Source organism: Manduca sexta, unplaced genomic scaffold (genome assembly GCF_014839805.1).
Source record: "Manduca sexta isolate Smith_Timp_Sample1 unplaced genomic scaffold, JHU_Msex_v1.0 HiC_scaffold_1400, whole genome shotgun sequence".
NCBI classification, from domain to species: domain Eukaryota; kingdom Metazoa; phylum Arthropoda; class Insecta; order Lepidoptera; family Sphingidae; genus Manduca; species Manduca sexta.
This window is the reverse complement of record NW_023592261.1, coordinates 76-27,939: the sequence shown is the minus strand read 5'-3', so window position 1 is coordinate 27,939 and position 27,864 is coordinate 76. Positions and strand designations below refer to the sequence as shown.

The 27,864-nt window shown below is 37.9% G+C and overlaps 2 protein-coding genes and 1 non-coding gene across 6 annotated transcripts; 2 read left to right on the top strand and 1 right to left on the bottom strand.

The window, feature by feature from the left end:
• Window positions 1-74: 74 nt before the first annotated feature.
• LOC119191364 lies at window positions 75-2,987 on the top strand (the record flags this gene model as incomplete). Its single annotated transcript, XM_037445268.1, has 4 exons — window positions 75-293; window positions 999-1,130; window positions 1,792-1,953; window positions 2,564-2,987. Coding segments are annotated over 4 exons (711 nt in total), but the record flags the coding sequence as incomplete, so codon positions are not given.
• Window positions 2,988-3,521: 534 nt separating this feature from the next.
• Window positions 3,522-14,472, top strand: LOC115450166 (pickpocket protein 28). Of its 4 annotated transcripts, none has more exons than XM_037445265.1 (12): window positions 3,522-4,011; window positions 4,726-4,900; window positions 5,281-5,440; window positions 6,317-6,511; window positions 7,043-7,179; window positions 7,485-7,581; window positions 7,945-8,130; window positions 11,447-11,537; window positions 12,020-12,164; window positions 12,868-12,971; window positions 13,291-13,418; window positions 14,336-14,472. In XM_037445265.1, exons 2-12 carry the CDS (start codon window positions 4,740-4,742, stop codon window positions 14,447-14,449), a joined length of 1,518 nt encoding a protein of 505 aa, XP_037301162.1. In that variant the 5' UTR covers window positions 3,522-4,011; window positions 4,726-4,739; the 3' UTR covers window positions 14,450-14,472. The 4 variants fall into 4 exon arrangements, with proteins under 4 accessions (XP_037301162.1, XP_037301160.1, XP_037301161.1 ...); XM_037445263.1 differs by lacking the exon at window positions 3,522-4,011 and adding an exon at window positions 4,238-4,397; XM_037445264.1 differs by lacking the exon at window positions 3,522-4,011 and adding an exon at window positions 4,238-4,416.
• A 1,474-nt stretch (window positions 14,473-15,946) lies between these two features.
• On the bottom strand, window positions 15,947-27,550 carry LOC115450168 (the record flags this gene model as incomplete). The annotated part of the gene is given in 8 exon segments (XR_005113434.1): window positions 15,947-16,679; window positions 17,296-17,458; window positions 18,362-18,449; window positions 19,528-19,598; window positions 20,547-20,622; window positions 21,162-21,293; window positions 26,695-26,793; window positions 27,415-27,550. It is a non-coding gene; the product is annotated as an uncharacterized LOC115450168 (transcript).
• Between the last annotated feature and the right edge of the window lie 314 nt (window positions 27,551-27,864).

Below are 27,864 nucleotides of genomic sequence, written 5' to 3'. Positions count from 1 at the left end.
GGTTTTTTCCCGAAAAACCTTCTCGCAAACGGAGCCTCGAGCAAACGCTAATAAAGTATAATTTGTTATCATAACATGACACGTATTCATCGTATCATTTTGTGTTTTTTAAGCAAAATTATCAAGATGTTACAAACATTTGTTTTCGATTAATTTCAGTGGAAGGTCTGCTTGGCATAGTGTTGTATATATTAAGCGCTGTGTTTAATGTATTGACCTCACTAGTTGCACAGAAGGCAAGGTTCATAGAACTTTTCGGCACAGAACTTGCAGATGTCTACCTACGTGATGATGTAAGTAATGTATTTACTAATGGTCTCTCAAAGTACAGAGCAAAAGAGCACGTGGACGCAACCCAATGCGATGGTCCGATCAGATCCGCATCACACTAGATTTATCTGTATATGACGCAATACAGATGGCCAATACACGGGATCAATGGCGTGAGAGCTGGTGAGACGTGGTCACGACCCTCAGAACAGGAGAACGACGCAAGGAGGAGGCGGTTTCTTATATGTGAATTTCCGCCTGGGTAGATACAAACTAAAGAGGTCCATATAATCCGATTCCTGCCGGCTTTTTTCGTACTGAAAATCTAATTTTAATTGTAAAGATTTGTAGTCCGCGTTTATTCATAGTAGTACTTACATGTTGTGTCAAGTTTCCTTTCGAAAATATCACCATTCGCAACTGACACGCACACATACAAAGATGTGCTCTCGCGCATGGGTTCCGAATCCGACAGCTAAGAGGGGAAGTCGTACTACACACGCAATACAACTAAGCCATCGAGGCACTCAGTCATCTTAGAACTGGCAGTGCAGTACAGTCAACTCCGTGACCACGGTCTTCACGAAGGCTGCAAAGTCTTCAAAGCATCGGAAAAAAATTCATTATAAAACTTGAAAATAGTTTTATTTCAGTTCTGTAAAATTTTAATGTAGGGGAAAATATATTTTTTTTAGAAAAGCAAGTTAATAATAAAAAATTCTTGACAGAACCTCGAGCCGTGCTATTTAGCGAATCCCTTTTACTTCGCCACTGTAGCCGAGCAATCGGTCACTACTCATTATGTCAACTTGGCTCCCCAATGGAAATCTGTCACTGAGAGCTTGGAGAGTTTGCAACAAGTAAGTACTTGCTTTCGCACATGTTGGTGATTAATTTGGAACTATTTATGTACAGTCAGCCACTCAAGTAGCTGTAAAAATCGCCTTTAAACTTTTATGGCCATCGTTTTGGTGATTAATATAAAATTCGAAGCGTCTACATTATTTAATACAAAGAAAAAATAATTTCAATTGAAATGTATGTGTACTTTACTTTTAAAGTCTTTAATTCGTTCACATACTTTTGTGGCTGACTGTACTAATGATAAAATTAAACAAAGAGATACATTTTATTTTTATTTCTCCGGGAGTTTTGGGTCAAGGATTGTTAAAATAAATATTTCAATATTTTTAAATTACTATTTTCTCCACTATGGGGCTTGCTCTCGTTTCTTACAAGCCCAAACATGCTATATCTGACGGAAGTTGCTGAGGAGTTGGGTATCTCGTCGACTACTTGACGTTGAAGCATCACCTCAAAATTATCGTGTCTTGAAAATACCCTCCAAGTAACAATACACTTAAATCAATCTGGCCTATGAAAGTAGGAGATGAGCTGATAATCTTCAAACGCTACCCTAATTGCGTTTTCGTTTGGAAGTTATGTTACCACAGACAGATCTTTAACTTATAACCCTTCTTTTTGTGTTGTGGGTTAATAAGGAATTGACGTATGTTCCAGGGAGTGCAAAACTACGTAAACCAGGGCCAGAATTCATTGACGGTGTACTCCGGCACTATTGGTGTTCTCACGCTACCCACGAGCTTGGGCAGTTCCCGGGCCTTGTACCTGGTCACGTTTTTGGGCTCAAACGTGTGTCCAGTTCCCCAGTACTTCTACAAGGTGAGTAGCGTCTATTTAATATGCCTTTGCTCTAGTCACTAACACACAATATCATGCCTTCATTTCCGAAGCGTAGATCGCCACATGTTCCGTCCCATGATGACGCCCATCGCCGTATCGGGAACAAATTCCAGACTCCGGTTTGATACAAAGCAAAAACCAATATCACGTCCCAGGTTTCGAATCCTGGAGCTCAGAACGGTGGGCAGCACCGAGTCAGCACTTAAGATAAATGAATAAGCGGACAAATCTTCACAGTAATGGATGAGGACTGGCAGCCGGTCAGATCTTGAATAAAAATAGAAATGTAATCTATGTACATACAGAGTCATGTCGACATTTCGTTAGTAAATAAAATCACATACTCGTCTTCACACCTCTGCTGACATTGTGACAAACATCTATGAAAATATTTTCTACAAGAATCCCAGTTTCACTTTTCTAATCTTTTCATCATTACTTTAATGCGAATATGGCGTGTGTGAGTGTATTTCTGACTGAAAGTGTGATCGCTGCGACGAATTCTCTTAAAGTAGTAGTGGCAATCTCGTTCAAGCCCATTTACCTGAGCTATAAACTATTTACAAATTATTTAATTAATTTTTTTTAGGTGGTGATAGCTGATCATGGACCTCTGGTATTCCTCATATCAAATTCTATAGCCGCTGTGCCAAGTGGCGTACCGTTTTACTGCACTGATTTGGGCAGCGACGCCCATTCTGGTATCAGCTGGAACCGTAAAAGATCCTTTGACCTGTGCTGTGACTTCGAGGAATTTCAGAAAAAAGTTAGCTATTTACAACTCTAACTACCTAAGTATGCATAAGTCATTTAAACAAAAAATCATAATCAATCATTTTACATATAATTGATGCTATATAAGTATTTATTCATTATATTTTGTATAAGTTCTTTGAAATCCTTGTGATTATTTTGGTATCTGTACAAAGTACACCATTGTTATATAAATTTATTAAAATATGTATTATTTATCAATATCATTTTGTGTGCAATAAATATATGTTTTATAAAAATATGTGGTTGATGATTTGATAAAAAATAACAAAGCACCAGTAAAAAAAGGTAAAACAAAGAAGGTTAACTCTTCATTTCATGCTTAAGTTTCCTGAGCGAAACCGCGCACTAACCATATTAGAAACCATCTATCAGTGGCAAGGTAAAAAAAAAATAAAATGGTAACCCGACGCAAAAAAAAATCCATAGTTGACATATCGCAGCGAAATTGACACAAAACAAAAACTAAGAAACATTAACGTATATTCAAAGTCTGAACCAAAATAGCAACCAAAACGTCACTATTTATTCACTTGAACAACAAATAATTTTATTTATTTGACTAATATTTTTTATTCAAATATAGGTTTACACTTTGACTCCAATTTTTATAACATGAGCGCCGCTCTGTACTCAACCACAAGCCGTCAATATTGACCATACTAAAAGTCTGTTTGAGATGGATATCAGTTCAAATCAGTTGAATACAGTGAATGTTCGGATCGATGAAGAAAAAATTAATAAACTTAAAAGGGAAGCCGGTAAAAATCGGGCTGAATGTAAGCTTCGCCACTGCTATCTATGTACTCGAATATAAAACTTGTAGAAAAAAATAAATATACAACATATCTCTACAATATAATATGTTATCTTAACTTTGGTAGTTTATTTTTTTGCTATGGATATTGTATCATTAATTTACTACCTGTATAGAAAAAGTACCTATTTGTTGTGAGATAGTGTTGCATTCACTGTCGAGTATTGCTTGCAATTTATTTGTTATAATACAACTACATGGACTGACACAACATAATGTTTATTTTCATCGTTAGGCCGTGCCGCGGAACAAAGCTGTTTCATAACCGAACAATCGTTTTATCAACTACATGAAATAGCTTTAACGCAAATTGTTTTAATAATGTAATACGTGCTGTGCTCACGCAAGTACCTATTGTTTCGATTCAAAACAATTATTTGGGAGTTATGAGGTTATGCAGGTGTTTGTGGTATTTCACTTTGTTTATTTCTGACAAGCGATAGTGGGTAAGTATATTTGTATTTAGTATATTCAAGAAAATGTTAATTTAATCATATATTTCGGCCTTTAAAATTTAATATGACGAAATTTTAAAGGCAGAAATATCCATGATTATTAATTATTTTACATTTCAACTTAATACTAACTACTTACAATATGTATTAGTATGAATATGCTATAAGGTAGATACTTCAAGATTTCTGTTTTAAAACTATATTGTAAAAAATGAATCAAATAAATTCATCTTTTGGGACATGACGGCCAATCTTAAGGGACATCACACCGCCAACTTCCTGACTCCGAGCTGCGACTGAGTTATTGTTAAGATGGAAAAACTCAGTCATAATTATCACTGGCCCGACGCGGAATTCGGACCCAGGACCTCAGCGCGGTAACCGTACTTGTACCGTGTACGCGTTACAACTACACCACCTCAACAGTTTTTATATGAAATTTCCGGAAGCCCGAAAAGGCCCTGCCCTACATAATTCCTCATTCCTTTCCTTGAAAAACTAGCAGGCCATCCTTAATTCTCTTTAGTGTTTATGGGTGTGCCAATAACTTAACATTAAAGGACAGCTTTTTTACAGTTTAGTTGGACTCTCAAAGGAGTTTGGTATCAGACAGGCTCGTAACCAATTTACCAAATAAGTAATAACAAAGATTTGTATTGTTTGAATTAGATAAAAAAGAGTATTACATGATATTATTTCTTTCAGATATAATATAAATTATGTACATCGACTACGGGTATAGACAGAAAGACTCATTCATCAAGAAATTGGGAAAATGGACTTGGAAAACCTCGGTCAATTTGGGCAGAGACTTCTGTCTCAGGACCACCATTCATGGGTTTCAACACATTGCTCAGCCTGGCAGATATTGGTTTGAAAGGTGACTATCAAGTATTAAGAATGTTCAAATTATAATCTTTCTATTGCATGAAGAATTTTTCTTTTTTTTTTCATTTGAGTCACCATATTTTGCTACTGCAATGGCGCGTCGCCACGATGCAGTAAGTGAATTGTCATTTCAATCCATGGCCAATCCACTGTAGAGCTTCTCTACTTCATATGAGATGTGGGCTTAAAATTATTTGCCATCATGCGCAATGATGAAACAACCAAGACAAGTTCCTCGCCTAATGACAAGGACTCCGCCTGTCCAAAATCACAGAGAATCTAAATATCCCTACTAACTGTGCTATTATTATAAGGTCTGGACTCTGGAATACGACCTTTCCTAAATACTATAATGCAGAAGAATTTTCTCAGGTTACTTTGGTTCGGATTGACGATGGTAGCGATAATTGGGGCCGTAGGAGTAACCAGAGATCAGTGGCAGCGGTACAACGAGAACCCGACGGTTGTTACCCTAGAGAAGAACTTCAGGACCTGGCAGTACAGCGTGCCTGCTATCACTGCTTGTATCGAGGTGCAGTTTCAATACCAATTTGTTAACAGCAACTAGAATTAACATAGTTATATGTTTTTTATGGAGAAACATTTTTCTCTTCTCTCCTGTCCTCCTTCTCTTGAACGATAGTTAAGGTAATATTCTTCGTAGTGGAATAATTCATTAACGTATTATGGTTTTCTTACCAGATAGATAAGTGACAATAATTTGTAAACTGGCAGAAATTGTGATAAAGACTACGTTGATATTATCTATAAAATACTTGTTCACTCTAGCCGTAAAGCCCCAGAGTGAAAGAACCTCCAGCTCAATGAACTCAAATTCACGGCCAAACAACCAAGAAATAGAGATTAGGGGAGAAGACCCTCCCTAAACCTTATTCATTTTCTTTGAAGTTTTGATTCTTCTGGAATTTTAATGCCCTTTTACACCAACGATCATTTAACACGAGGTGACTTACTTATAATAATAATAATAATATCAGCCCTGTATTATATACTTGCCCACTGCTGAGCACGGGCCTTCTCTACTACTGAGAGGGATTAGGCCTTAGTCCACCACGCTGGCCTAGTGCGGATTGGTAGACTTCACACACCTTTGAAATTCCTATAGAGAAATTCACAGATGTGCAGGTTTCCTCACGATGTTTTCCTTCACCGTTAAAGCGAACAATAAATTCACAAAGAATACACACATGATTTTAGAAAAGTCAGAGGTGTGTGCCCTTCGGATTTGAACCTGCGGACATTCGTCTTGGCAGTCCGTTCCACACCCAACTAGGCTATCGCCGCTACTTACTTGCTCTTGTGCCAATCAAAGATAGATAAAAAAGAGAACTATAATTTATAAACATATTATCTAAGATCGTAGTGAAGTGACGCGAATGATTTTCAGAACCGAGTAGATCCTGGGAAGCTGCCTCTAGTGATCAAGAAGTACTGGAACGTTTCACCAGAAGATGGGAGATACCAATATTATAGCAGATTCATAAACGTGGTTGCCAACTCCGACCTGCTACATCTAGAAGGATACAACGAGTTCAAAGATGATGTGCAGCTGGATGTAGACCTTCATCAGGTTGCAGTTGATGTGAGTAATGCCACGGTTTTTAAAAACAAGTAGCCTACATAAGGATATTTGTCAATTATGGCAAAAGTCCTGCCGTGGTGGCTTATTCCAATAAGTCATTTCGACGTCAGTCCTTGAATATAGCAACCGTTGAACTGCAATAGATTCTTTATCTAATTTTCGATCAGACTATATTCTTGCCCCTGAAACTCCTACAAGCCAAGTTTATGACTTTTCGGACACCAAGTTTTGAAGCACGACCAATCTCTATGCGAACTTAAATAAGAAGGAGCCGGAAATTAATTTTCCACTACTCTTCAAAAACGGGAAACAAGATAATTATTAACGTATATTTATTCTTTATTACAGCTATAAAAGCGAGATGAAATCACCACAGAAAATTATAACATTTTTCATCTGAGTTACTGTTGAGTTAATAGGGCAAAACATGCACGTAAACCAATCCAAAACGATCCTGTGTAGTGAGGTTACTTTGCCGGGATATGGTTGGTCTTTAATAGTTTCATGATTAGTCTTAGTCTTGCTTCGCAGGTGATGCCTGAAGTCCAGATCAAGACGATCGTGTCGGAAGACCTGAAGGCGCAGAACTTCACGTGGACTCCCGTGATGACGGAAGCGGGAGCGTGCTACGTCACCAACTCCCTCGCTAATTATGACGTCACTATTGGGTTAGTTTTTCCAATTTATTCCTTTATATGAGTTGACAATTGACCAAATGGTTTACCTGATATTAAGTGAGCTCTTGTATAAATCAGAAAAATCATCCATGCTCAGCCAGCCTTTAAGGAAAGAAAGGAAATGAGGGAGGGTGTTCGCGCTCTTGGAATTTACAATAACTTACTATCAGGTAAACCATTTGTTAATTGTTTGCAGGCGTATGTTGCTTTTTAAAACGTGTACGGCAAATTAGCCCTACTGCGCTTGATTATAAGAAAATTTGGGTCCAAATAGTGCCAACTGTTTTAATTTACAGGAAGGCAGATTCGAATGTGTCCCACTCCTCGCCAATCGTGTGCCATTACTCCTCGCAAGTCTGCTACATAATGTTCGAGATTATCAACGTGACCAATGTTAGTTTCGACAGCATTAATAGCGATTGCTTTTTCAATTGCCTTGTTTCCTTCCACTGGTTGTTGTCTGCGACCTTCCTTACTAACGGATTGCTTTCTGTCTTTTTTTCTTTTAATTGTAAAAACTTTTTTAAATATCAATTGTTATGCAGTAAACTAACTTTACGTAGACAAAATCTTGTTAATAAGTCCACATTGTTCTCCCTTATCGTTATTGGAAACTGTTTTTATATTGTGTTTGGAATTATTTACTTAGGCCTATTTATTGAATTACGCTTGTTAGAAGGGAGACCGTCTAGATACCAATGTATTACAAAGGAGTGATTAATTTATTTTGAAAGGTATCTGTTTTTTTTTTTCTAGTTCTACATCCATTCCCCGTATGACGTAATGGACATCACGACTCCAGCCTCCAAGGTGTACCTGACCCTGAGCCGGTTCACAGACCTGAGCGTCATGGAATCCGGGTGCGGGAAAGGCGTAAGAGAACTCTCTTCTCAGAGACGCGGCTGTCTCTACAACGACGAACCGATGAATAAGAAAACACGAGTAATTGTCAAGATCTATATTTTAAATACACTCAAAAGTCAATATTGCAGCATGTCTTTTTTGTTATTTAACTTAATGTACACAAACACACATCACGCAATTATCTCCGAAGGGGTATGCAGAGGCGCAACCAGGGCATCCACTTTTCGCCAAGTGGATTCCGTCCCGTGATGTGATAGGAGCGAGCCTATCGCCATATCGGGCACAAATTCCAGATTCTGGGCTGATACTGTGCAGAAAAACCCGGATATCACTTTGCGCGACCCGGTATTCGAACCCAGGACCTGAGAGCGCTGTCGCGCATGCAGTACATCTATGCCGCGGAGGCAATTTTCAAGTAAAACTGCATAATTGATCATAATTAGGTCTAATACAAAATTAAATACGAACATAGCAATTGTATCTTACGAATTGTAATAGTAATCAGTTTTCTGCAAACCATTATTTTAATGTTAGTAGGCGTTTTTTTAATTAACTGTCAGTTGACAATTCAATTTAGTAAATTCATTACGTTCTTTACAGAGAGTCTACTTCGAAAAACGAAATCCGTTGTTTCGGATGACGGATCGTACATTTTCTTACTACGAAGTGTTACGGATCCGATGACGGATTCGACGACGGATCCGTAATCGGATTTTGACACTTATGACATTTTTACTTTCGTCGACCGCACTCTAGTTTATTGGTCTCTGGACCGCACTATGAAAACACATTTGACATAAAATACTTCGTTTCTGCGTTCGGATCTTAGCGTCAATTTTACGAAAGCTCTAATCCTTTCGTTTGATTTTCGTTTGGTACTTCAGAGGTTTTAAAATTGCTCAATAACTCCTGTGTGAAGAATTGTTGCGATAGGAAAGTGCTGGGCGAAGTTGGAAGCGTCTCTAACTGCGTAAAACCTTCGTAACATGGAATTTGTAAGAACTTATAGGACTTTGCCACCCCTTTTGAAACCATCTGCGAGGATATAGTTCCACTAATTCCTCCAAAGAACATATACGGGGAATTGATATTACCACTAAGGTAAGCTACAGAAGAAATATTACTTTCTACCTTTCTCAAGAACCTAGCTGGTATTAGTATATGTAGTATTCTTAACGTCTAAATGATCTTGTTTTTGTTTTTTGATGCATTGTACTAAAATGTATATAATATTTGTCAATTTCATATTTTGACTGCGCTACATTTTTATTCCAGGAGTTGTTAGGGAGCTGTGGAACTAAGTATAGATGGGTCCATGGCCCAGCAAACAGTCTCTGAGTGCCTCAGGCAAGTGTCTGAGTCAGCCTCATATATTGACTAAATTTATAAAATTTCCACAGAACCGACAAGAAAGGACTCTTATTAAAGAACAGTGAGTTAATAGATATTAATCATTCTTAGAAAGTACCTAAGTGTCATCCACATAGCATTAGCCTTTAATTTAAAATAAATTTAAACACTCTATTTACTTAGGTTAAACAAGCCATTAATAATTTCTCATGTGGGTGCCTTGACTGCACCCATATAACCCTTAGAAAACTTATGAATTTTATGCCATCCTTTGTAGAAAGTGCCTATGACTTGGAATTTATTAGACTTTAAACATAATATGTTTTCTTGTTTCAGAATCAAATAATTAAACGACTACTAACTCACTAGAGCTGCCATAACCAACACTGCATCACGCATGGAAGATTAACTACCAAATATATGTTATCCGAAAATAAAACATTATTATAATCATTTTTGTATTCGTTTTTTTAATTTTTTATTCATTTCTTTTAACTCTCTCAGAATCCCCTCCAGTACTTCTTTTTTTTTCAGTTCAGTCAATGCGAAGGACCCGATTAGAGGTCCGCCTGTGTCGCTAAGGCGCACTCGTCGTCGTACTCTCCTTGAAACTGTTAGGTGGAATCATAAGAAAAATGTTAATTGTTTATTGTAAACATCCTAAAACATGGTACATAAATATATGGGTACTTATTCCTACTGGGATGAAAAATAATAAAATTCACAGAAAGATTCAATAAATTTTACCGTAAAAACCATTGTGTATATCGATGGGCAAAACTAATGATTTCTTTAATAGATCAAACCAAGAAATTTACTTGTTATTACACAAACTGCCTTTGCAATTGAAAAGATATTTGTTTAAAGCGAATAAATAACATTTTATTAATAAACTTACCAATACAATAAATAAATTTTACTTGTAAATTTCAATTCCAATTTGTTGTGATTTTCGCCAGTCAACTTGTCAATGTCCATCAATTGTCAAAAATTATAATATTCCACAGATTAAAACACAATGCAATAAGACCGTAGATTGCAAAATCAGCAAAAATATTTGTTATTTTGTATCTAATAAATATTTAGAGTTATGAAATAATAGTTATATTACAGAAAACCTAATTAGACATCCAATTTATATGTTTTTTTCACAAGAATATTATAATAGGTAAAAATTACGGTTTTGAAGATATACATCTCTAATCCGACACAATATTTTCATTCGAACGTTTGTTTATGGTTCCGAAAGGAACTATGACGGATACGAAGTAATTTGGTAGTACGGTTAAATCCGAACTTCGTCGTTTCTTCGTTTCGGAACGACGTTTCGGTGTTCGTTTTTCGAAGTAGATCTTCAGTACTCAATGCAGTTACATTAAAAAAATACTGATCCGATCCTAAAATGTCAGTTGTTACAAAATTATAAAACCAATGAAAACATGATTTAAGCTCAAATGTTTTAGTTTAAAGTTGGTTGGCCAGACTGATTGGATGTTAGTGTCTCAATTTCTCAAAACAAAGACGGTTCTGTAGATTAAAAAACTGTAAAAAGAAATACTTGTGAACGACCTGATAGAGGGCGTAGGATCTCGCTGGATCCAGGCCGCTTCTAACAAGTTGATCTGGATTTTTATGGGGAGCTATAATTGGACTTTCAAGGGCTGATGATCATAACGTACCTGTCTCTCTCCTGCAATCCTACCTTTCGTCTATTTACGTTCTCTAGTGACAAAAATGCAGGTGCAGAACTCATCCACACTTGCAAGGCTATGATGTGAAATAATGATAAATCTAGAACTACAGTTAGCTACAAAATTGCTTTATCTTGCACAATACTTTTACCATTTAGGTGGATGGGGAACCGTCGACTTATTCCCCATTACCCACATCACTGATGATGATGGCCACATATTACCGCGGTGTGGACATGAAACTTCTATTATTTTATTTATGAGTATTTTATGGCATGTACGGGGACAATATTTTTTTGTCTATTTATAAGGGAATTTTAGGCCTAATAAACTAATTCGTCACACTATTCCAGGTATACAGCACCAACTCATGCAGATACTCTTGCCGAAGCCAGCTTTCTATCAGACTGTGTGGTTGTCGCCCATTCTATTACTTTTATGAAGGTAATTTTACTTTTATTAAGTGATAATAGTATTTAAATGTGGTGGTAGGATATTTATATCCGCCAGGATAGCGACCATCGTTCATAAGGTGGAAAACCCGCCACAGTGACCCACGTAAATATATGCCATTTCGAGATCAACCTGTATATATCCGGTTTCGAACAGGCCGGCATAACTGCATTGACTGGTGAGGGAGAATCATCTCTCGTCAGTCGATACTTTATCTGGCCGCCATTCCGCTTACCATCAGATGCAGTAGGGTCACTCTGCCGTGTACGGTTGAAAAAAAAACTATACGACACTCAACAGCAAGCCGTTAACATTGTTTTTTGCAAGACACTGCTATAAAACTTTTTTCTTTCTTCTTCTTCTTTCTATCTCAGTTTGTCGATCGATTATTTCTTTAAATAAATAGTGGCTTCAAAAGTATTTTTTACCAGTTTTTCTAAAATTTAAATCGTGAACGTTTGTGGTTATTCCAGAAGGTCCTGCTTGCTCTCCGGCTGGCATGTCCTGCCTAGCGAAGTACTCTCAGCAGCTGGCGAGCATTGCAGGAGTGCGCTGCGTCTGCAACCCTCAGTGCCTCGACATCGTCTTCAGGGAAATCGCCATTAAAGATACTATTTGGTATGAAAAAAAAAACGAGGAGTTGAAGACCTCCCCTATCTTTGAATTCATCTATACATATTATAAAAGTCCCTATTCTGTCTTTCTGTATGTTAGGGATTTTCTCAAAATCTACTGAATGCATTTCTACGAAATGTGGTATGGAGATAGTTTAAGACTCTGGAAAGATTATTGGCTACTTTCTATCCCGGTAAAAGATATAGCGGGACTTTTATCCCGGAATACTCCTTCACGCAAACGAAGCCGCGAACAAAAGCTCGTTTAAATAAGATAATAATGGTCTGATGTTGTGTACAATATAATTTCGCCGACATGACTTGCTCTTGACTCCTAAACCAAAAGGAGAGGGGTTCTAAATTTAATGGGTGTATCTATCTAGGTCTGCGATATATCTCCTATTCACATGAATAGAGTTTTTTTAATGGTTGTTGAGTATGTCGCACGTTAAAAACAAAAGTGGCATTATACGAAATTTGACGGTATTGAGTTAGAGCGACATTAATTGTCGCTGACGACTGGACACGAACTGGACTAGTGTCAGTTTATGTTTAACGAACAAACATAAAACTTAAAAGTATGAAGAGACACTTGTGACATCTAGTGATACCCTACGTGACCTTTTGCGATTTCAAATGTGGCTCTAACTCAATACCGTCAAATTTTGAATACTTTTGTTTTCAACGTGTGATGTGTGTTTATCTAGGGACCAAGGTATATTCGCGACTAGAGGCTCCGGGCGGTACACTATCCAGGCGCCTCGGAGCAGGTATACCAGGGAGATTGTGTTCCACTTCCAGGATTTGGTCGGTAAGGCATTTCTCATCGTCAAAATTTATGTTGAGTGTGTAAAAATAACATATACTCACGCCTTTTATTGCCAAAGATGTAGGCAGAGACGCTACTGTTGTCAAAGTTACAATATCTACCTATATTTTACAATAATTAAATTTTAAAAAATGCCGATTGCCTACACCTCAGTCCACCCCGACTGTCAAGGCTGCAGTCTTCGAAATGTCGGGAGAAAATTATAATATAAAACCGCGATAAAATCCAACAACTACATAGTTTTTTTATTCCGAATATAATATTATTAAAGCCAAAAAAATAGAGTAATCTAAATTTCCAGTATCGTTTGGGGGAGCTGCTGGTCTGTTTCTGGGCGCAAGCTTCATCAGCCTCGTAGAGATCATGTACTTCGGACTGGAGAGGGTGTTTAAGAAAGTATTCCAGAAACCAGAGAAGAAGACTCACCAGGTTACATTTTATTTTGTACTTCCATGAAATAGTTTCTTTTTTGGGTTTCGGACCCGCAATCCACACGGAGGAACCTACGAACGGTATACTGGAATCCCCTTGCTTAACGACTGCAGGGCCCTGGAGGAAAGTTGGGAGGGAATAGTTGGGAAGAAGGTGTGTCGGAAGGACAAGGAACTATTTTAGGATAGGAGGGGAGAAGACCAGGAAATGTGGTATACACACTTAACTGTGTGCATTCCATGCATTGCCTAAATCAATGTACACAGTACATAACATTTTGCAAACAACATTAATAATAGACATTTTAGTAAGGAATATCATCATCATCATCATCAGCCCTGTATTATATACTGTTCCACTGTTGGGCACGGGCCTCCTCTACTACTGTGAGGGATTAAGCCTTAGTCCACCACGCAAGCTTAGCGCGGATTGGTAGACTTCACACACCCTCGAAATTCCTGTAGAGAACTTCTCAGGTATGCAGGTTTCTTCACGATGTTTTCCTTCACCGTTAACGCGAGCGATAATTCACAAAGAATACACACATATTTTTTTAGAAAGTCAAAGGTGTGTGCCCTTTGGATTTGAACCTGCGGGCATTCGTCTTGGCAGTCAGTTCCACAAGCAACTAGGCTATAGCCACTTAGTAGGGAATATAGTTAAAAAAAATGTTTTTTTATATTCATATATCTTTGCATATTCCCTCCGTAACTTGGGGAGCGTCTTAACTCGCTGCGGCCATATTGCGTGGTGTGTGTAGTTCAATCACTTTGTCAATGTTTGCAGTACTTGGTTATTTATTATTTTTTTTATAAAGTTTTTTATTTCGGATACGTTAAGACTGCGTTTAATAGAAAGGTAATGTGTATGCTTGATGGTATATGGAAATTATTTTGTGCCATTTTAATTTTCAGGTGAAAAAGCCAAGGAATTCATACGAAGCCACAAGAGTATTAGAGCTAACAAAAATTCTAGAAGAAAACAGAGGATATGAACTGAATACTAAGATAAAGGTGTTTAAATATTAAATAAATATATACTATTATATAAAGTTAATGAGTTTCTTCAACGTGCCAATCTCAGGAACTACTAAACCGTCTTTAACATTTTTTTTACTTATAGGAAGCTACTTCTAAGTGCTTTTAGGCAAATTTTTATCGTGGGTAAATGTTTATCCCGTAAAAACTGTTTCCGTTAGGCAGACCCGCAGGCAAAAGCTAGTATTAAATATTAAACATGTACATAGGTATTCTCATTGTTTTAGTTCGAAGGAGGTTTTTAGACATAGAAAAATACATCACGTCTTATCCACGAAGGGGTAAACAGAGGCGCAACCAGATCACTTTTCGCAGTGTGTGTTCCGCCATAGTGTAATGGGGGCGAGCCTAGCGCCAAACCGGGCACTAATTCTAGACTGATACTGAGTTACATCTACATCAAGCAGAAAACCCTAATTATCACTGTGTCCGACCTAGTATCCGAACCCAAGACCTCAAATCATAGTCGTACCGCACACCATAAGGGTAGATTTGAGACATGAGTATATAAAAATAAAGAATAATTAATAATGCGTCCACGCCACCATTGAAGGTAAAATAAAAATCGATGGCTCCCATGACCCAATTACGATCGACATGCAAATCGTGACCTGACCGATTGAGGGTTAACGCATTTGCGATACGAGCCCTTTGTACCAGGAACTTGAATCGTTCCGAGGGTTGATGTCATTAGTGTGAAAAGTATGCCTTGTACTAGAAATTGTATACTCTAGTTGGATGAATCGGTCTTATGTTTATTAATAGTATAATAACAGCCCTGTATTGTATACTGTTCCAATGTTAGGCACGGGCCTCCTCTACTACTGGGAGGAATTAGGTTTTAATCCACGCTGGCCTAGTACGGATTGATAGACTTCACACATCCTCAAAATTCCTATAAAGAACTTCTCAAGTTTATTACGTAATAATATTCAAAGAGTATAGATATGCCAGGCCTCTAATCAAACGAAAAAACAACTAGTCAGCCATATTGGATTTAGAATGACGTTACTTAGCTAACCATGTATATCATCCAAACTAATTTGAATGCAAAATTTCATCTCAATTGGTTAAGGATAACTGCTTTAAAATTCATTTTCATTTACCCAAACATACATACATACAAACATTGCAACTTAAATAAAAGTTTACAAAAACTCACAGAATCCAACTCATACTTGAGCAGCGAGGGTTACTATATAAGATGATCTTAAAGCTATATACGTATAAATCATTATACGTATATAGCCTTAAGATCAGGGGCGTTGCTGCCCCGTATCAGCCGGCTCGATGATACGAGGCCGCCGAAGTTTGGGGCTCCTCTTGGCCCATACCTACATTCAACTAAGCGGGCGCCCAAAAATTCGCACTGCCTTGAGAGCCCGCCAATTAAGATATAGGGCCCGTCTGAGGCAAGCTACGCTACTGCTTAAAATTAACAATGATTTCAATCTCAGCGAATTACCAAGACCAAAGTAAACTACAGAATCAAGGGAATCAACAATTTATTACAAAATCTTTATTCAATTGAGCATATTACGTAAAAAGAGCTTTCTAGAACAGTGGTTCCCGAAGTTAGGTAGCTCGCGATCTAACAAAACATTTACAAATGCGTCTTACCTCTCAAATGCAAAAGAGAGCCATACATGAATGACGGACTCTTCAAACAACAAAAAATCATTCTGTATCTAATACTTTAATTAAATACAAAAAGGGTTATTTCAAGGAAAGTGATGTACAACTAACTACAAAACTAGTTAAATTCAAAACTATATATTCATTCTTCTTTATCTAAAATACAGTAACCATCGAAAGTTTATTTTAATAAATAAAAAACCTTTGTTGATACGTATACAAAAGTTTAACGCTAATTAAAATTTTGAATTAGTTCACATACGTTTGTGACTGCACTTTTATTACCTATTTTTATCAAATTTCAAGAGCATTCAATGTAATTCAAGATTAAGCATCAAATTAGGTACCTTTAACGTTAGTGGCAGTCTGTTTCAAAGGTTACTCAATATTCCTTCGACCTATACTTTGGGAAACGCTGTTCTAGTTAAATTCGTGTATTAATTTATTGAAGTAACTTCTTCAAAGCTTCAAGTTTTGTCCACCCAGCCCAGCCTGCCGCGGCCGAGCACCAACATGAGGACTCCGTCGCCCGACTCAGCGCTGGGCGACACCCTGGACTTCTGCCATCTGGGCTTTGGAGTTGGAGCTGGAAAAAACTGGCTATTTCAGCAACCATCATAGTGAAATTAAATTGACAAGGGTCTTTTTATTAAGGAGTCGACAAAGTGACTTCAATGCTGGTGTTGAGTGAAATGAAAGAAAATACCGGTGATAGGTCTGTCATAAAATGAAGGTCTAGGAAAATGACAACTAGCAAGGAATAAAAGTATGTCGTCTAATTGGTTCTTCACGCTCTACTTGTAGGACCCAGAATTATAATAATGAGGGAACATGTAGGCAAACATACGCAGCTTAATGGTGCAAAAATAGTGAAAATAAATGAGGTTTAACAGCTGGCAACATGATGAAATGGGACTGCAGAGGCCAAAGTAATGGATTAGATTTTCAAGTTTTTTTGTGTTTTTGATGTGCAGTGCCTTAGTATTTGATGTGATGAGTGATGGTGCTTTAATGGGCCGACATTGAGCGCACAAAAAATTATAAAAAAAATTGCATATAAAGAGCGGGCAAGCAAAAAACAACGCATGAATAATTAATAAAACACTTTTGCTAACGCATTTTGCTTAGGCATAAATATTTAGGAGTTCAAAATTATGTTATATAAAATTACTTCCATTTCTTAAAAAAAAGTTTCACCATACCACCGTCATTACGGTGCTCCGTGTGCTAGCTGTGCGAGCGAGACGCACTGCTGGTTCTGCGCAGGAGTGAGCACGACGATAGTATGATGTGGAACACCGCCAGCGAAGCATATATTGCGGTCTGATAGCGACTCCACCAAGTTGAAAAGGTGGTATAACAGTCCTGGGAATAGGGAAATATTATGAACTCCAGGCTGAAAGGATAAGGCGCTGCGCAGACGCTGATAATTGGTGCGTCCATGTATATTTACTTAACTCAAGCGATATTATAAGAAAGAAGAAGCATTTTCATATATTTTACAAAGCCAAACATGGACAGATCTTTTTTAAGAGTATTTATTTTATAGAGATCATTTCTAAAATTACAGCCAAGCCTCCACGTCAGTTCATGTATGTAATGTAATAATTACGAAATTCTATCAAAGTTAATTGACAAATTTTATACCAAATTGACAAAATCTCATCGAAATGGACTAGTGAGATTAGGAATTAACTAATTGAAAAATATTTGTCCGGTATGTACAAAAATAACTTTAGTATAATCAGGCGGCCATATTCCACCTACAGGGGTTTATCCGTTTGCAATTATGGACGGTCTAATTGAAGGATAACTGATCCGTATAAGTAAAAGAGTGAAAAAATCCCCTACAAATTACCTATACTGCCATTAGAGATGTCCTTCAATTAACAGTCCTGGATTTGTAAATAGGCCGTATAGGCCGCGGCCTATCGGCGGCAGTTTTCAGAGGACGCTCACTCGATTTAATTAATCATTCATTTATTTAACTTTAGTGGCTTTCATAATACAAAAAAATGGAAAATTATTAAGTATTTTAGATAACTACATACATAAACTTACCTACATGGGGCGGCGGAAATAACGGCTTACACTCATAAAAAAATATAAATCTGGCACTATCGATTAGGACGCCCGTAATTGAAAAAACGGATTCATCCTCGTTGACAGAATAGGCCCACTGATATAAATAATATTACTAAGAATTGAACAATATTATACAACATCAAAAAAGAACTAAATGGAGTTAATTATGGTATGATGACTTACGTCCTGAAAGACTGTTGAGGAGGTGCAGTTGTGAGGGTATCCCACCACACCGCAACAAGACCACGGGATCTGCACATCCTGCTGTGTTCTGTGACGTATGAATATTTAATTAAAAATGGTGGCTGCGGTACAACTTCACTTTGATGTCCCGGGTTCGAATGCCGGGTCGGGCAAACTTATATTGGGTTTTTCTGCTCAGCATCAGTTTGAAGTCTGGAGTTTGTACCTTGGCGATAGACTCGACCCCATCACATCGTTGGACGGAACTCTGGGCCGAAAGTGAGTGCCCTAGTTACACCCCTGCCTACTTCTTCAGCGATAAAAGCGTGATGTGTGTTTGAAAAGTATGTAACATCTTAGCTAAATATAAAACGATCCTGGATCTATTTATGTATATCCGGTCTCGAACAGGCCGGCAAAATTGTGTCAACAGACGAGGAATAATCATCTCTCGTAAGTCTCTACCCTAATACACTTACAATCAGGTGCAGTAAGGGCATTAAAAAAATAGAGGATGAACTTTTGAGATGGAATTGATATTGTTAAATACAGATAAAACAAATAAAAGGTTGTTTTAGCTGAATAGCCGCAGCTAAAAAAACAAAACTCAGCTGTCAAAATATCTCTCATGCTATAACTTTATTTTTGACCAAGCTCCTTAAATAAATATTAAAAAAAAAACTTTATTTGAGATATTGACATCTGGTTATTAAATAATGACGACCTCTAAGCTGACGTTAACTTGACAGCATCTCAGCTATTGCACTTGAGAGCGAAGTTGAGTTGCATCTATTAATATGGGCCTAAATCTCATAATTTTTTCATTGCACTAAAATTCTCAGTTACAGCTCAGATTCAGGAAGTTGGCGGTGATACCCCCGTGCCTCAGAAAGCACGTAAAGCCGTTAGTCCTGCGCCTGAACTCTCTCCGGTCATGTCGGATTGCCGTCTCACCGGACTTTGAGAGTGAAGGCACAGAGAGTGCTTGTGTATTGCATACACTTGTGCACTCTAATACTTCCTACGTGGCTGATCTCCGTTGAGATTGGCCGCCGTGGTCACAATTCGTTAAGAAGGAAATCAATCAATTCTCATAATGCCAGTAATTTCGCTTGCTACAATGACCTTAAAATCAAAATTCTACAGACAGAATAATGGTTACTTACACATTTAATTCGCAGCATTTGAACGTGAGTCGGAGTGTGTGCGTCCACTGGTCACTTTCGCGCTGCCCTTTCTGAAACGCAAAGGAACGCGGCACTTGATTTGTGGATAAAGTTTCCATTGATGTTTCATATCATTTAACGGGTAAGCTTGGAATGTAATGGTCGCCTACAATAAATACAGTGCCTAATGTAGGGACTGAGTTAACGTTAAGGCCTGTTTTCACATTAATTGGGGCGCATGCGGGTGATTAGTAATCGCGACTGATTAGTGCAGCTATGTAGTGCGACTAGTGTGAAGGGTCCAATACTGTTTAGTAGCTGTGTTTAATAAATTCAATTGTCAGCCCGCAAGTATGGACGAACCTCAAAAAGCGCGCTTGCAATCAGCGCTACATGCTAAACATTAAACACTGCTGTCCAGACGTGTTTAGTGGTAAGCACGCTGCAAGAGAGGGAACGGGGAGCGCGCGGGACATGGCTACTCGCAGTCTACTCGCAAAAAATAGAAAATACATCTAATCACTACACTACGCAGGTTACTATACACTCGCACTAATCAATTGGTGTCCACACGTGTTTGTTCCTATCACTTAACACCTGCACTAATCACTAATCAAAACAGACTAAATGAATCTGATTGGGTCAGAGGCCAAATGCAGAAGGCAGCATTGCTGGACAGGCGCGCATTGTTAGGAGATTCCTCACTTTGAATCTCTAACCGCCGATGACTTGGGTCGTGGCCCCGCCATCGAAGGGTGATTCATTCTTTTAATATTTTTATATGCATTGTTATTTTTAAGATATGTAAAAGAATTTATGAAAAAGGAAATTCTGGTTATTAAATAATATTATTTTAAAGCGCAATAAAAATCTGTATAATAGTTTTCTTTCAATAATAACCTTATTGCTAGAATGTTTATAGCTTTACAGACTAGCCTGACTAGTAGATAATTTTAAGTTCATCTATTACAAACTTCAACAATCAAATTTTTCTCTTATAATATAAGGATTAACATTACCTCGACCAAGTTTGAAGAGAAATAGAAGAGCAGAGCGCACTCCAGGGAGAAGAACCAGCATGTTCAACGTCGCATACTGTAAATAAAACACAATTTAATGTTAGTTGGATATACATTTCCAACAAAAAGTAGAAAAGAAAATAAATATTTATCTACTTAAACTTTAGAAATTATTATATAAAGCTAGGACTGGCATTAGAATAGAATTTATGAGACTATTTTTTATTGCATTTTCTTCAAAATCGATATCGATCAAAATATATTAGTAATTAAAAACAGTTTCCTAAGATTGTTTTCTAAAAATTCAATAGGTTAAAAACATATCTGTCTTTAGCCGTCTAATTTTTAATCCACGCTGCATACATTTGACGGTCACCACTGCATCTGATGGTAAGTGAAGTGAGGTCCAATGAAATGTCGGTTGACGGGAAATGATTACCCCTTGACAGTCAACACAATTATGCCGGCCTGTTAGAACCGGATACACACAGGCAAATACCGGAACGCGACAAACTTTTGGAGGCCACGGTGGCGTGTTTTAACACTTTGTGTACGGTGGTCGCTATGCGAGCGGATATAAAATATATTCTACCACAAGCAAAAGAAAATAAGTACCATGAAAAGCAGGAACTGCGACCTCGAGATCGCTCCATAAAAACCCATGAACGAGATGAAGAAGCTAAACATGGCGAGGAAGACCAGCCCGACGCCAAGCTGCACCGTCAGAGCTGAAGGAGGCAGGAGCGCCTATAAACAGAGCAAAACATCTGACACTTCTGTTGTAGAATGTAACCTTTGTTGTGACTATTATTTTTTTTATGTGTTCTATTTTTGTAAATATTTGAATGTGATTGTTGAAATTTTTTACACAAATCACTTTAAACAATAGGAATTTTGAGCACGTTCTGGCTGTATGAATTATGGTACCTTTGCACTATAAATTAAATCGAATATCTGTTTTATACATGTTTACATCTCAGTTTTATCGCGGTGATTGCAGTCGTCATGGTCACGGGGGCTGAGGTAAATATTAGTCGTCCAAATTCAGTTACAATAATATCTACCTACACTTTACAGTTATTCAAAACTTTTCTTTTTTGTTGACGGTCTAATCTACGTAAAATGAGTTCACAGCGTCAGTATCAAAACTATATATATAAAAATGAATCCCTATTTCCCTTGGTCACGCCATCACGCATGAACGGCTGGACTGATTTCACTATATTTTTTTTGTTGTGTTTGTTATTGTCAGGAAAAGATGCTTATGAAAGAAAAAAATCAAAAATTGCGCGGAAAATTAGAAAATGTATGAAAACTTAACGAAAATATTAATTTGATATAACTGTCAATTGTTTGAAATAACTGTCAGAGATTGACAGAATGCGCGCACAAATTCATAATTAAGACGGGACAACGAGGGACAACGTCTGTCGGGTCAACTAGTTATAATATAAAAAAACCGCGGTAAATCAGAAAAATAGTTTTATTACAATGGCTAACATTAGCGTAAACATAAGAAATCATTATGTTTATTTTCTGGTATATAAGTATAGTACAAAGCCCTCGCATATTAGCGTATTGTATACGATATTATCTGTAAATAGTACAGTGCATGTCACCGACCGGCACGAACGTGACCCGGTTAACCGGGTGGTTATGTTTATAACCGGGAATTACCGGATTACCGGAAAATATGATGCTTTAACGCTTTAAGCTAGATCACACGACGATTCATTGCAGTATGTTTAGTATTAACATATACACGCTTTATATTGGGGTATAATAGGGTAGTTTCCTATAATTAATTTGGACGTTATTCTGTATGTAATGTTAAAAGAAATTCTGTGAAATCAGTGTCAAGATTAGTTAAAAAATAAAGTTATTCACATTTGAAATATTGTGAGCCAAAGTGAGGGCTTGGTGGGGTTATCGCGCTGTCACTTTTTCACTTATGGCCGGACACTTGGTGACGTCACAGTTTGCTATTACTATTATTTGACAGCTATCCTATCCACTAAAGTTGTAACCTTTTTATAACTCATTAATTGATGCAAAAACAAAGAAGTCTAGTATTGTCCTGCAAAACAATCGATTAAGCAAAGATCACATTGATGGACATTATACTCAAACTGTCCTTTATTTTAGAAAGAAGAAAATTAGCAAATGAGACCCCTAACGGTTATCACTTATAAATCATCCCCACCCATAAACATCCAACATGCCAAAAAAACCATCTATCAATCTAAGCAATTACAAAATTATGCACATAAATTATTACTTTAGCCAAAATCTTAGCTTCGGATTTGAATCCTCGTTACATCAGAGCGATGCCACATGATGTGTTGACGAAGGGGTGCCGCTATGTCTACTACATATAAATTACAATGTCACACGACGCGTTATGTCGCCGCATTTGCGATTTGCGAGACAAGGCGAGAAGGGGCAATGCGCCGCGGCGCCGTAGCGACATCGTGCCGCTACCGCAGTATTACAGTTTCTTTCGCACAAATGTTGTTAACAGACATTAACACACATCACGGATTTATACCCGAAGAGCTATACAGAGGCGCAACCAGGGCACCCATTTTTCGCCAAGTGTGTTCCATCCTATGGTGTGATAGGGGGCGAGCCTATCGCCATATCGGGCACAAATTTCAGACTCCAGGCTAATACCGAGCAGAAAAACTCAAATATCTCTTTGCTCGACTCGGGATTTGAACACAAACACTCAGAGCGCTGTCGTGCCGCGCATGCAGTACATCTATGTCACCGAAGCAGTCACAGTCAGTTAACAGACTTAAGTGACCCTAGACACTTGAGCCATTTACGTTGCGGCGCTGCGGCATACCGCAATGAACAGCGTTGCGCTGCTGTGCCGCGCGACCTATGTGGCACCCTACACCTCGTATTCATTATGGTGCGACGCCGCACCGCAGCGTTAACGCATCGTGTGGCCTCACTCACAGTCGCGAGCTGCGTGTCAGTTGGCACAGACAACCCCTATCCAAGCCGTTTCAATAATTCACATAGCGTGCCGCTAGTTATGATATTTATTCGGTTATTCCAACCGTTCGTGATATGGCAGTCACTTAAATATTGTATTGAATTTTTAAGTAGATTTTAACCGCATCGCAAGATCTTTTTATGCTGAATAGCATAGTCCCGCGGCTCCGACGTGAAATAGTTTTCCGGGATAAAAATACCGCTTGATATTTTCCCGTGATAAAGCCATTCATAAATTAAATAAATACTACAGATTAATATTGACATTGATTAAAAAAAATATTGATTTACTCCTGACCCAATGTCGGCCATGGCGGCCAATCGCATCGGGGATCAACCAGGTACGCATAAGATATTATAGTGCACAAGTGTGTGCGCCATACGCAGGTACACACTCTGTTCCTTCACTCACATAATCCGATGAGACTGCAATCCAACATGACCGGAGGGAGATCAGGCGCAAGAGCAACGGCGTTGCGTGCCGAAGCACGGGGGTATCACACCGTCTATTTCTTGACACCGAGATATTGGTCGCTATCCTTGTGGATATAAATATCCTGCCACCACCAATATACATGGTCATTTTGACATTGCGTTACTAAATGAAACCACATATTTATCTTGTAAATAATCTATCTATCTTCTATCTTCTTCTATACTTATAATAAATCTGTAGAGAGGTCAATTCTATACATGAAATATATTTCCAAAATAACTATCAGGGGGTGATTAGGGATCGATACTGATGCCAAAAATGCAATTAGTAAAATTTTTGTCTGTCTGTCTGTATAACCGTTATAGAAACAAAACTACTCGACGGATTTTAACGAAACTTGGTACAATTATTTGTCATACTCCTGTGCTGGTTATAGTATACTTTTCATCACGCTACAATTAATAGGAGCAGAGCAGTGAAGGGAAATGTTGGGAAAACGGGAGAAGTTACTCCATTTTTTAAGCTTCCGTCGCGTGTGAAACTTTAATGGTTAAGCTACAAAGAAATCATGTATGACGGAAATGTTCTCCTTAAAATTATGTAAAAAATATCCCACGACAGCATATGTCTATCTTTTATGGTTGACTCACAATAACACGTGTAACTCCCGATAGCTTAGCAGTTCGAAGCTTTCTCATTATATTTGTCTACTTTTACGTTTATAACACTCTAAGTCATCCCTAATTAAAAAAGTTAACATTATTAAATATTCCATAAAAAAAAATCATAGAAATCGGTATAGAAACACCAAAGTTATACATGAAATAATAAGCCATCATGCGTGAATACTGAATCATGCTATAAGGATTGTTTTTGTATATATATAAGGTCGCGAACGCACAGGCAGGCGGCTTGCTTGGCACCTAGAGGCTAGCGAATCACCTAGCGAATAGCTTCGTAAAACGAACATTCTCGAACGTTCGCGACCGGCTCCATTTTTGAAGTCCGAAATCCACGCGGGCGAAGATGCGAGCGGAAGCTAGTCGGAAATAAAAATAAAAGCGGCGATAGCCTAGTTGGGTGTGGAACGGACTGCCGAGACGAATGTCCGCAGGTTCAAATCCCAAGGGCACACACCTCTGACTTTTCTAAAAAATCATGTGTGTATTCTTTGTGAATTTATCGTTCGCTTTAACGGTGAAGGAAAACATCGTGAGGAAACCTGCACATCTGAAAGGTTCTCTATAGGAATTTCGAAGGTGTGTGAAGTCTACCAATCCGCACTAGGCCAGCGTGGTGGACTAAGGCCTAATCCCTCTCAGTAGTAGAGGAGGCCCGTGCTCAGCAGTGGGCAAGTATATAATACAGGGCTGATATTATTATAATCGGAAATAATATGTAAAATAAAAAAGTGTAAGTTTCGAACAAAGTAAATATCAATAAAAAGTAATTTTAATTTTACACACCCTACTACTACTACTACTTTAATCCCACTACTACTACTTTAAGAGAATTTTTCGCAGCGGCAACATTATACTTTCCATCACCCAAACAGGGATTTTTTGTGAAAATGTTCATTATTCATGGATGATTTTTGGGCACATTATTAGCAGAGATAAAGACGAGTATGTGGTTTCATTTATTAATGCAATATCCAAAATTACCCTACATATAACGATCTTAAGGGCTATAATGCACTGCACTGCACTCATCTCTAATGTCCAGTAATTACCCTGTATACGATGTCCTTCGAAACTGAATGCAACAATGTTTGCACGCTGTTGACTGACGACAGAAACAAACAAAGCACTATCGAACTAAACGCAGTGTCGCATGCTAAAGGTCTTGTTTATTTAAATCGGCTTTTTGGTCAAATTAAGTTACGTTTGTTTTGTTTTGTGTATTGAAAAATAAATCACTTACAAAGATTTAAGAAAACATCTCCAATTAAAACCTAATTTTTGAATTCGGTTAATAATAATACTAATTTAAATAGTATAGCAAGAATCGTTATTAAATACAAAAATAATTGGGGTTCAAAAAATTTTACATAAACACTCACGCCTTTTATACCCGAAGAGATGGGCAGATGCAAGAGGTGCACACAGTTTCCAGCGTGCGTATTCCGTCCCATATGATAAAAGGCAAGCCTATCGCCTTATCGAACATCATCATCATCATCATCATCATCAGCCTATATCTTTGTCCACTGCTGGACATAGGCCTCCTCCAATATACGCCATTTTACCCTGTCTTCGGCCTGTCGCATCCAGTTCTTACCAGCGACCTTTCGCAGATCGTCACTCTACCTAGCTGGAGGGCGTCCTACACTACGTTTGCCGAGCCGTAGTCTCCACTCAAGAACTCGTTTACCCCATCGGTTATCGGTTCTTCGACAGATATGCCCTGCCCACTGCCACTTCAGTTTGCTAATCCTGTGTGCTATGTCGGTGACATTGGTTCTCTGACGAATGACCTCGTTACGAAGTTTATCCTTCAGAGAAACTCCGAGCATAGCACGTTCCATAGCTCGCTGAGCGACTTTGAGCTGGTGGACCAGCCGTACTGTCGCCTTATCGAACACAAATTCCAAAGTCCAACATAATATTGAGTTCAAATACTCAATAACACTCTGCCCATCCGGGGTCGAACCCGAGACTTCGGCACTACAGTCGTGCCGTAATACTAAATAAATGGTGTATACTTTACCCATATGAGAGTAATTCCAATGGCGTCTATAATATATGACAAGGAATTTGGTGATGCTATCATCCACAATCCAACCGCAAATGTTATTATAGAAGCAACCTGAAAACAAATGAAATAATATATTTAATAATATAATGTTATACATTACTTAGATTCCGTCAATATTAACTCTACCACCAGTTCGGAAAGCAGTTCTCAACAGAGAAGGACGGGCAAGAAACTCTAGTGCTGCTGTTTATGAAATCAGTTTGAGGTATAAACTATGCTTTAAAATAATCAGTGGGTCCTTTAACCGACATGAAAGCAAAAAACCGACGCGAATCTCTGTGCGGAATAAAAAAGAAGCGAGCCCCCTAAGGGCCCGTTCAAGTATTACGTAACGCAACTTTTAAAGATTTTTGAGTCCAAACCCCCCTCCCCCTACCCCCAAATTGTGTTATGTAATACTTAAACGGCCCCTAAGGCCCTAAAGTTACCACTTAAAATAGTGCAAAAGTGATTCAACCAAAAAATTTTAAAATTTTAAATATTGTTTTCGAACTATCGTAAATTAATCATTATTCAACAAACATATTTTATTGTATCGCGTTTGAGAATAAAATTACTATTTTTATGTTAGAATACAGTTAATTTTCGATAGTCTCTAATCAGTATTCAATATCGTAATTGTGAACTGTATCATCACAACACAATTAGATTTTCGTAGTATGAAATACTTACCATAGCAACTTGGTTGACTGCTAGCAGCATCCAGGCAGATACTTGTGAAGGTTTTCCGAAGCTTCCGAACATGTTGCTCGGGCTCACTGATGATTTACTAATCTACATAAGGTCCAATGATGGGCAAGACCTAGACCTGATTATGGACAGAAAACATTTTAATGATCAATGTATTTAACTGACCCATTTCTGGAAACAAGCCTCCTCTACGGCTGAAAGAGTTTGATCCTGATGGCATATTACGACTTTTATAAAAAACAAAACCTGTAAACCTACTAAAGGTCAGTTTGATATTCACCGTTACTGAATGAAACCACATATTTATCTTCTTGAAAATAACACTTTACAATAATTTACTCGACTACAGCTGTAAAATGAAATGTTTCTTTCGAACAAAATGAATATCAATAAAATATAACTTATTTTACACTACTACTACACTAAGAGAAT